Raw genomic sequence first — 10973 nt, forward strand, 5'->3', positions numbered from 1 at the left:
TTGCGCGTCCTGAATCTGACATTAGTACTCGAGTCTCCATTCTGACATCGTCGCATCTGGTGGCATCTCTGCCTGATCCTTGAAAATGGCTTCATGGGATCGAGTGTTATCAGGTTTCAACGCCGACGATGAAACCATTAATTTCGGCACACGGATAATCATGGAAAACAGTGATTCACTATACGAAGCGTGTACCGTAGCAACGATTCAATCCCGCGAAAAGGTACGCTGCTGTCAATGGACGCGTTCAGAAAACACAACTATTGAGCATCGTCTTGTCAACACTCGACGTTGATTTGTTGGTTCTATAAGTAAGAACCAATCACGTTCGACTGCTACTCAATGGTGTCTCCTGAACACACCCAATGTTTCCAGATGTACCGGGTTTTGTTGCTTTATCAATTTGACGGTTACACTAATTACTCTATTTTCCAGAAAAGCAACAAAACAGTATAATTATTAATTAAAATTAAGATGAACAAATCGAGATACTTTGCAGTAAAAATTTAATAAGTCACTTTGGTATATAATGCAGTTTTATTTGCAATATATAATGTTTTTTCTACAATATTTAAATCTGTGTAAAGTGCGCATGCGTTAGTTTGTATTAATATGGCGCGTATTTTAAACTACTAACCAATTCTTTTGATATAACCAAATTGTATGTAAAAAAAAACCGAAAAACAAATATTTAGTTGATGGCACATTAAATACCTGCATAAAATATAAAAAAAAGATATAACCAAACTGTATTTTAACCAATTCACTTATATAAATATATACTTATATATATTAATCATTATATATAGATTGCAAAGTTATAATTATAATTATTTAAAAAAATATATATTGTAATTTACTGCATTATGTTAATTAACATGTTTTTGTTTAAGGTGATTCAAAAACCAAGTGTTTTAGCATCTCTTCAATATTCTAAACTTTGTGTAGCAATTGATAAATCCATTACAATATTTGAAGATGAGATGTGCGATAAAATATTATGCAATATTAATTTTCCTTCTATGATAGTCTGTTATTGCATTTCCAAAGATGGTTTCTTTTTATTTGTGGTGCTTGCTACTAAAATTTTATATTGTTTGCGTTTATCAGATGGAAAAAAGATTTTTACAAAGTAAGTATTTTTATTATCTTTTTAAATAAATAATGTTTTATCATATACTTAAGAACAAATTCATTGTATATAAATATATTAGAAATGTAATTTCAAAGTCTGTACAAAAGAATTTCTGATTGCAGAATTATACCTGATGATAATCAGGATAATGTAATACAGATATTTGTGAAAGCACAAAATGAAGAAATCCTTATAATTCTTGTTATGGATACTGGAGTTATTTACAGGTTTTGTATATTTACATTAGAGCTATTTATTAAAATTATATTTTTTCATATTTCAATTCAGAGAGAGCATATAATTATTTGACACATTTTAGCTTCTCCAAGTTTTATCCCAAAATTTTAAAAATTGCATCAATTAATGATGATAAAGCTATGATTGCAGAACATATAACAAATATTCAATGCTCTCAGCTATTCAAGGGATTTACATCTGAAAAGGTAATATCTAATTTTTTTTAATTATTTATATATTTATATGATATATAGTTTGCACTTAAATTAAAATTTGTATGTATGTAAATTTTTTGTTTTTTCTGTTTTCTATATTATGAATTTATTATGAATTTATTATAGTTTCTTAATGCTACGATAAATGAACTGTCAGATGAATTATCAATAACTATGGTTGGAATAAATTCGATGTTTATCTGGCCTAATGAGCAATACAATAACTTTTATAATGTATTTTTATTTGGATATAAAAAGATACAATCACTATATAGTAGCAAGTAAGTCGTTTTTAAACTATACCAAGATAAAATAAAAGATTTTGTATTTTTAAGTTGATATTTTCTTCATTAAGATTGCATGTTATATAAAAATTATTTTGTTTTAGTAAAATGCTTTGTCTGCGTACAGATCATACATTAAGTATTATATGTCCAAACACATTACTTGGGTTGAAAATATACGATGGTCCAGTGTTTGATTTTACAGTAATACAATACAATAATATCAGTCATTGCGAAATTTTATTTTTAACACAATCTAAACAGAATCCTGCTATGTATATATTATGTCTTATTTCTTATCCAGGTAAATTGTATTAATTTATACAGGATGATTTGTCTTTTATATTATATATAATATTAGTATATATATATTTTTTTAGATTTTGAACAGAGATTGGAAATTACTGTTCCTACTACTGTTTATTTATTGGAAGTTTTACATGCTTCTAATAACATATTTTATATAGAAGGTATTTCTGCTGATAATGAAGTTATTAATGAATTTAGAGTAAAAACGATATTGGAAAGTATTCCTGAAATGCGTTTAGCGAGATTGTTAAGGAAGAAGCAATTTGATGCAGCTGAAGTTTTTGCAAAAAGATTAGGTCTTTCCTTAGAATCTATTTATTGTTCTAAAGCAGCATCATTTATAGAACAATTTGGTTTCTGGGCAAAATCTACTCCTGATTTAATTAGCATAGATGCACTAATAAATATTCTAGATAAAATACAAAATGTGCAATATGTGACTGAATGTTGTAGCAAAGTCCTCATTCCCGACTATACACAGATGAGACAAACATATTTATATGCTCAACAAAGGATAATGCAAAATATGAAGGTACTTTATATTAGCATAAATAATAATCAATATAACAAATACTCCAATAGTAATCAATATTCCAGTAACAAAAATTCCAATAATAAACCAATATTTGATTTATTATTTATAGAAAGAAAATATGAATGATTCATTGAATACCAATCTGTCTTTGATAAACGATAGTTTATATAGACTTGAGACTTTCCAGATGATTCAATATACTGGAGAAAATACATTATTAAATTATAATACAGATATGAAAGAATGGATACGATTTTTGCAAGCAAATTTATTAGAGGAATGTACTACTTATTTATGCATGGTACTATATAATTGTAATTATACATATATCATGCAATCTAAACAAAAAATATATTTCTTTGTTATATATTTAATGGTTTTATAGGGTCATTTAAAATCTGCTACTCTAATTTGGATGAGACATTTTCCTGATATAATGAAACATGTATCTAAGAATGCTGTACAAAACATTTTTGCGATCCTATCTGAAGATATGGATCTGTCATGTTTATGGCCATGGCTTACTCATTTTATACCTACGCTATTATCTTTACTACCCGATACAATAGATGAAATTATATCTTGGGGTCTAAAAAAACTAAAACATCTTGAAGTATCTTATTGTACATGGCCAGAAATCGGCATAGATTTTGCTAAGAAATTTATAAAATTGCTCAAATTTGAAGATGGCCAACAATCTATATATTTTCACCAAAAATATAGATATCAGAATTCTCTATTGAAGCAGCTTACGTGTTTACTTCAAGCTTTATCCGATATTCAACAATTGAAGAATGTTTACAGGTCAATATTATAATTTTAAATAATTCACATAAAAATTAATATTAAATATTTCTAAAATTATGCTGTATAGATTGAGAGTACCTCTTGATATATATATTGACTTACCTATAGAAGCAATGCATATGTTATTGGATAAAATACATCTCGACCAAATCTCAGACTTTGTAAATACATTTCTTAAACAATATATACTTAATAATAATTTACAAAACGATGCTGTTCTCTGTACATATATACAGGTTGGTATAATTTTCTTGTTACGTGGCATTTTATGCTTTTATGTAAGCATAATTAAATATATTTTTTAAACATTTTTCTAATAAGTAATATAAAATATGTAATATTTTTAGAAAACCATAAAAAGTTCTAATAGTTGGTGGTTCAGTGAAGAAGCTGCATGGGAGAAAAGAATTACTATCATAATAGAATTTATACATAATATAGAAGTAACTATTAGATTTATACTGTTCACACACCATATATTTGTTATATATTATAAGTTAAAAAATATCATTCTTTTCCAATTATTTCATTTTATATTCTAATGTTGTATAGGATCGATTGAAGCAAACTTTGGCAGTTTTAAGAAAAGCACCAGTACCTTGGAGCTCAACTATAATCAGTTTGGCAGAAACAAACAGTAACTTTGATCATGAGTTATCTTTTGAAATTAAAATTGAATGTGAATATGTTCCAATAAAACTCGTCTTAAAAAAGTATGGATATACAACAATTGGCGTAAATAACGTTAGTATGAATTATATGGCATTATGCTTCTATGAAATCTTTATATATTGCACATTAACAAATTATTCGTTTTTAGAAATTAATATCACGGATAATAAAAGAAGATCGTGATTCTGTTATTAATGATATAGATACACTAACTAAAAAGGATCAGCAATTAAGACAAGATGCATTCTGTCGATACATAAGCTTTCAATTAAATATAGGGTATTGTATCATATTTGTCTATGTAGTTTAAACAGAAAATCTTGCACACAAATAAGATTATTTTCGCTTATTTAATCTATTATTAAATATTGGTTTAGGGATTTACAGAAAGCAATGGACACAATATATTATTTAGAAAATAATATCACTGATGTTTTATATTGTTATGAAGGGATTATTAATTATATTGTTGCAGTTTCTTCTTTTAAGGTAATGAACTTTGATAGTAGAATACTAAATCAATGAAGAAATAGAAGAGATTTCTCTGTTATAATTAATTATATTTAATATTTATTGTTTTTTTTTTTAGAACATAGCAACATCTTTGACTTGCCACATGAAAATACTAGGCTGTTTAGAACTCAAAATACTTGATTTATTAGCACAATCAAAAATTTGTCCTTTTCGTTACAACAATATCATTAAAATGATAAAAGATTTAAAATCATTGTATATATTAAAGGAAAATTATAAAATTGATATTTCATTGAAGGATTATCATATGCAGAAGTCAATTATACTGCAAAACTATATCACAAAATTGCTTTCAAGTAAAACTTCTTGAAAATTTAATTTCTCAATAACTAAATTTTATATACAAATTAGTTGAAAATCTTCAATTTATTTTGGTAATGGTTTAGGTATGGAGGAGAACGATTTGTCGATAATACACAGAACAGTTGTTAAAGTTGCTGAATTGTTAGGATTAGAAAAATCGTATGCAACTTTATCTTTGTTAAAACGGACGAAAAATGTAAACATATTACTACAATTTGTTGAGTAAGGATGCATTTTATATACAACATATAATTCTTATGCATAATATATATATAATACACAGACTTCTATATATATAGAAATCTGTGATATTATATATTTATTTCTATATGCACTGTTTTTTTTTGTTTTGCAGTCATGATGATGATTTAAATGTATTGGACAAATTTAAATATATATATAAAATATGTTTATTAGCATTACAACATGCTGCTGTAAATACAGATATTGTAAAAGTTATCAAAAACTTAAGTGCTTCAATATTAAATATTTGTCAAGACAGTACGTATCAAATCTATATTCATAATTGAAATAGCATTAAATAATTGCAAACTAATATTTCAGGTGACTTAGAATCTGCAGTAATATTATATACTTGTGTCAGTGTATGTCCAAGCCTTTTTATTCAACATTGTTCTAATATAAAACAAGAAATTGTGCCACATTCTGGTTGGAAATTATATACGATATATAAATCTCAGGCAATATCTTTGGATGAAAAATTATTGTTTCTATTCAATGATGCAATATTTCTTCACTTACATTTTTCAAATCAAGTTGATAATAATGAAATTACAAATTGCAATGTATGTATTTTGAATTATAGTATGTATGTGTTGTGTCTGCGTGTGTGCGTGCGTGCACGTGCGTACGTGTGTGTGCTTCATTTATAAAAATAGTTTGTAATATATCTGATTATTATTTATTTATGCATTTAGGATCAAATGGAACAATTATTAAATAACTTTTTGGAAAATGTAAAAAAAATGCAGCATCAACACAATGATTATTTTTTATTGCAAATTTTCAAGGCATTTTATTTTATGTACTGTAGCATATCAGTAAGAAACGAAATTATATTAATGGAAATGAAATCTATATTATCGCAATTATTGATGAATCTACTTAAAAAGCTGTGTATTGAACGATCGTTCGATCTTCAGTTAGGACTATCTTGTCTTTTTATGTTACCTGAATTGGAAGCGTGCTCCTGGCTTTCTACAACTTGCACGTTGTAAGAAAATTAAACAATCTTTTGATATATCTTTTGATTAATGTAATACTAATAATATATAAAATATAATTAATGATAAGTAATAAAATATGTAATTAAAAATATATGATAACTGATGATAACTGATAATAATATATAAAAATCTAAAAAAAAATTTGCAGTTTTCAATCCGATCATATTCGGCATTGTACGATTTCGACTCTAGGATATGAATATTCGCGGTTGGGACAAAACCAATCGTTAATACAGATGTTTGAGGATTACAAGCTACTACATATCTGGGCAAAACAATTGTCACATTATTCAATAGCTTATAAAGGTATGTTCATGCATTATCAACGAATCTAATTTTGTATTAAATGTGAAAATCTTATATATATATATATATATATATATATATATATATATATATATATATATATATATATTTTAACATCTTCCTAATATAATATATATGATTTACAGAAGTTTTAATAAATGATGCTTCAAGCAAAAGAGAAATTTTAATGCAAATTGTAAATAATAATGCAGATTGTAATAAGGAGAACATAATTCCCTTACTAAAAGACTATTGCTGTAGCTTTGGTTTCAATTTCAATGATTGTCTTTTACTTTACTTGCAAATATTATTGAAAACGTGGAATCCAACAATAATCATTTCAAATAAGAATAGAAATAAAGGTAAGTAAAAAAAGGTGACTAAAAAGGTATATATAAAAATATGATATATATGTATTTTTATGTGATATGTGATAATAATATTCGTATATCAAAATATTTTTATATGCATAAATAATATAGTTTAAAAACATTTTGTATATTTTATAGTCAAATGTTTGATATTTTATGATATTTCACAGAATTACTTATTTGTAAAAACGAAGTAGATGAATTAAGAAAAAAATGTAACAAAATTGTTACACAATTAAAAGATGAATTTATGTTAAAGCAATGTATTTCTACATTATGGGAACAGGTAAGTTAAAAGAATAAATAAAATATCGATAGCGCTGTTTTGAGATAGTGCCTTATGAGATATAAATTGACATTTACATTTAGATCACTTTTTATCATTATGAAGTGTTTATTATATTAATGGATCTAATAGGAGATAAAGATATGAAAAAGAAGAATTATCTTTACTTTTTGCAAAATTACACTCGGAGTGGGTAAGTACAAATTACAATTTTGCATGAATAAATTTTAACTTTAACGCTTATCTATGCTAGATCTCCTACTCAAATAGAACATGATGAATGGATACAGTTTAATACAGGACATAGCACATTACCGCCAATAGCTCAATGGAGACTTCCATTTTTGCTTAAAGTCGATATTTGGAAAATTATTAGTATGTTTATTTAAATACTTAAATAAATAATAATTATTTTATTTTATATACTTTTTATATTATATATATTTGTTACTAGCTCCTGAATTGAATTTAAAAACGTACGATAAATGGCTTGACATCGCACCCGTACTTAAACTAGAAACGCATCTCATATGTACATTAGCCATTAAAGGTGAAGTGATTCGTGTGTGGGAAAATGATTCTACTAAAACTAAATCGAAGACGTGGTCGCTTTACTCAAAGAATACAACACTGCTCAAAGATATAAAGAAATGTATACAACGTATTACTGATTCAGACGGATTTTATTACGGTACTGCGGCATTGTATTACGTTTTGAATCATACGCCTCCTGGTGCAGATTGCGTCGCTGCCGCGAAAGAATGTTACGAATATGCTCAATTGGCGGCGCAAAACTCTACTAAATTTAAGAAAGAAATGTTGGAGGTACGTTAATCTCCGATAAACTATATATATGTTATTTAAAAAATGATGTTAATTTCTGTACTCTCTGCATTTAATGTTAGAAAATTAAATACAAATATTTGAGATTCACGTCCGAACATATTCTACGTACATATGGATTAGAGAAGGATAAATATCTTGCTTTGATCGAAAACCCATGCAAACTGGTACACGAATTATATAACGACGAAAGCATACCGTTACGATATCGAACTACAACCAATCACAGACCCGATATCAACGCTGCCGTTAATGAACTTTGCAAATTATTTTCATTGAATACAATAAAATTGCGCCTAGACTTATTGCAAGAATGGTTACAATCCGACATTAAATATACTGAATTATGCCAAAGCTTTACGGAGACAATGTTTCTAACATTGAAAGAATCTGATAAGAACACAGATTATGAAGATAATTTATTTAAGTAATACATGTATTATGTGTTTTTTATATTATTTATCTCTAAATTATTAATTTTACTATTGCAATTTATTTGTAGGACATGTTATATGCTTGAATATGGAGATGTGGAATTATTTGCACAATTTCTTATAAATATAAGCTTTGGCGATCAGTGCGGTCAGACTGAATACAATTGTAACATACAGTATCGAGCATTACGAGTTTTACAGAATATTGTTGACACTACTACTTTAGAGGAATTAACCAAGCAAGATATATGTACCTTTAGGTAAATAAGCAGAGATTATAATATATTATCATTTACGGCAATATATGAATTTATCCTATATTAAAGAAATAATTTTATTTTTTTTATATTTCAGAAAGCATATAAAATCGTTACAATATGTTAGCCAATTAGAATCGTTGGGATTATGTTATAGCGTTAATTCGTTTGAAACGTGTTCTAAACGAGAGCTTGTTCAAATATTATTGAAAAGTCAGCGCCATTCACCTTATGCTCTCTCTGTTATAGCACAGATTTGCATCGAATTTAAGATACATGACATTTTACTTTGGGATGATACTTTAAGTCAAATGACAAAGTTACGGATGGTATAAAGACTATAATTCATCACATATTGCTTAAAATTATTCTTCGAGAAACTCTATATTAAAACATATATTTAGGTGAACGAGTTGAAAAAAGTTTTATTGCAATCACGAAGCGATAACGTCATTGTAAATTCTAATGGCTACAAAATGGGATGGCAATTGATTATCTCCGAACCATTTAGAGAGATCGATGTGAACCCGAATCTGCAACAAATTGACGGTTGCGTAGAGGCGATCTGTCTATTATATTCATGTCCTGTGATACATGAATTAAACTTCATCACCATTGTGAGAAATTGTTTCGAATGTAAACAGGCATCTCTGGCCGCGGCACTTCTACCATTTTTAAATGAACCCGAAAAAAAATTTGTTTTAGAGGTACAATTATTATTTTAGATTTATACAATCTACTCAGATAGATATCAGATAAAACAATAATTTTTTTGTTTTAGATGATTAATCAAAAGTGCCAAATGGCAGAACTTATAGAAGAATTAAATCATTTTTCTTCTAAAGGAGTACTTACGGTTGCACATGTAAGTTATAATATATTTATCACAACATCACATGTATATATATATATATATATATATATATATATTATATATTCTCTCTCTTCTCTCTTTCTTCTCTCTCTCCTTTCTCCCTCTCCCTCTCGGAATCGTGCTGTTTGATTAAATTTCGATTGACCACAGCCATTCACAGTGATCAATACTTGGAATTTTTCCATTAGATCAACCCATCAGAAGATCTTACGTTGAATTATAATCACGTTGGCAATCGAGTGCCGCTCTTTCCTCTCTTTCTATTTTCCCCTTTCTTTTCTCTTTTCTTTCTCTCATAGATGTAGGAAGTATTTTTTACCTTATCCTCTTCTTCTTCTGCCTCTTCTTTTTTCCTTTCCTTTTCTTTTCTCTCTCTCCCTCTCTAAAATAAATATAAAATATAAAAAATATTATTATAAAATTTAATACACATCTAGAAAATATTTTTTGCTTTTATAAACATATTAAGCTTATTTTATTTTTATATTTATAGAGTCTAACTATTCTGCAAAAATCTGTGTTACAAGAATAAGCAAGAAGGAAATTTTGTTGATATCAGAAAAAATAATCTTAAAAATTAAGCTACTTATTAAATTAAATTGTAATATCATAATTTGTAAATTTATAAAAAATTAAATCTTTTTATATTATTTTATCTCCCCTTTCATAAAATTGCAGTAGGGAAATTATAGCTTGTATGCGCATAATCTCCTTCACTATAATTGCGTGTTGCTAATCTCCATTCATTTAGCATTGTTTAGCATCACTGGATTAAATCTGCTGTCATATTGCCGATATACTGCTGACATTTTGCTATGTAGGTAACTGATTACTTACCACAGTAACACTTACCTATAATATTCTGCTTTATTGTACTTATATAATTAATGTTCTTTTTATATAATTAACTATATAAATAATTGTGTTTACTGGAAACGAATAAAATATTAAAAGTTTCACAAATAACACTCTACGTCACTATTTCATTAAAAAGGCTAGAAACAGCAGGTTCTTGTCGTCAATCTGCTGTCAGATTCTGTTTACAGCCTCTGTCAGCAAATTACAAGTCTAATACGAACAATCGATGCTAATTTGCTATAAATTTCTGATTAAATTTGTTATCGATTTGCTAGCATATATGCAGATTGCTTATATTAGATATTTTAAATCAGCTATAATCAATTCACGTTCTGTCGTCATATGATTTATCTAAATTAACCAGCAAAATTCATTAATTCTTTTAACAAATTGGTAACAATTACAAATTATTGTTATTGGTAACAATAACAAATTATGTTTATCTATCACATATAAGATTTACTTT

General features: G+C 27.0%; 1 protein-coding gene across 1 annotated transcript; it reads left to right on the plus strand.

Moving 5' to 3' along the window:
• Window positions 1-43: 43 nt before the first annotated feature.
• Window positions 44-10892, plus strand: Rod (rough deal). Its single transcript, XM_070303147.1, has 31 exons — window positions 44-223; window positions 894-1132; window positions 1258-1362; window positions 1455-1578; window positions 1714-1868; window positions 1976-2175; window positions 2252-2712; window positions 2825-3016; window positions 3101-3519; window positions 3590-3758; window positions 3870-3965; window positions 4075-4266; window positions 4343-4473; window positions 4572-4683; window positions 4784-5024; window positions 5115-5253; window positions 5387-5532; window positions 5596-5837; window positions 5970-6265; window positions 6427-6584; window positions 6731-6946; window positions 7126-7241; window positions 7325-7434; window positions 7495-7616; window positions 7696-8066; window positions 8147-8511; window positions 8587-8778; window positions 8873-9104; window positions 9180-9482; window positions 9557-9640; window positions 10143-10892. The coding sequence occupies exons 1-31, from the start codon at window positions 86-88 to the stop codon at window positions 10179-10181; spliced, it is 6105 nt and encodes a 2034-aa protein (XP_070159248.1). The 5' UTR covers window positions 44-85; the 3' UTR covers window positions 10182-10892.
• Window positions 10893-10973: the final 81 nt, after the last annotated feature.

Source organism: Polyergus mexicanus, unplaced genomic scaffold (assembly GCF_030449975.1).
Source record: "Polyergus mexicanus isolate NDT 795.1 unplaced genomic scaffold, iyPolMexi1.0 SCAF_10, whole genome shotgun sequence".
Lineage (NCBI taxonomy): Eukaryota > Metazoa > Arthropoda > Insecta > Hymenoptera > Formicidae > Polyergus > Polyergus mexicanus.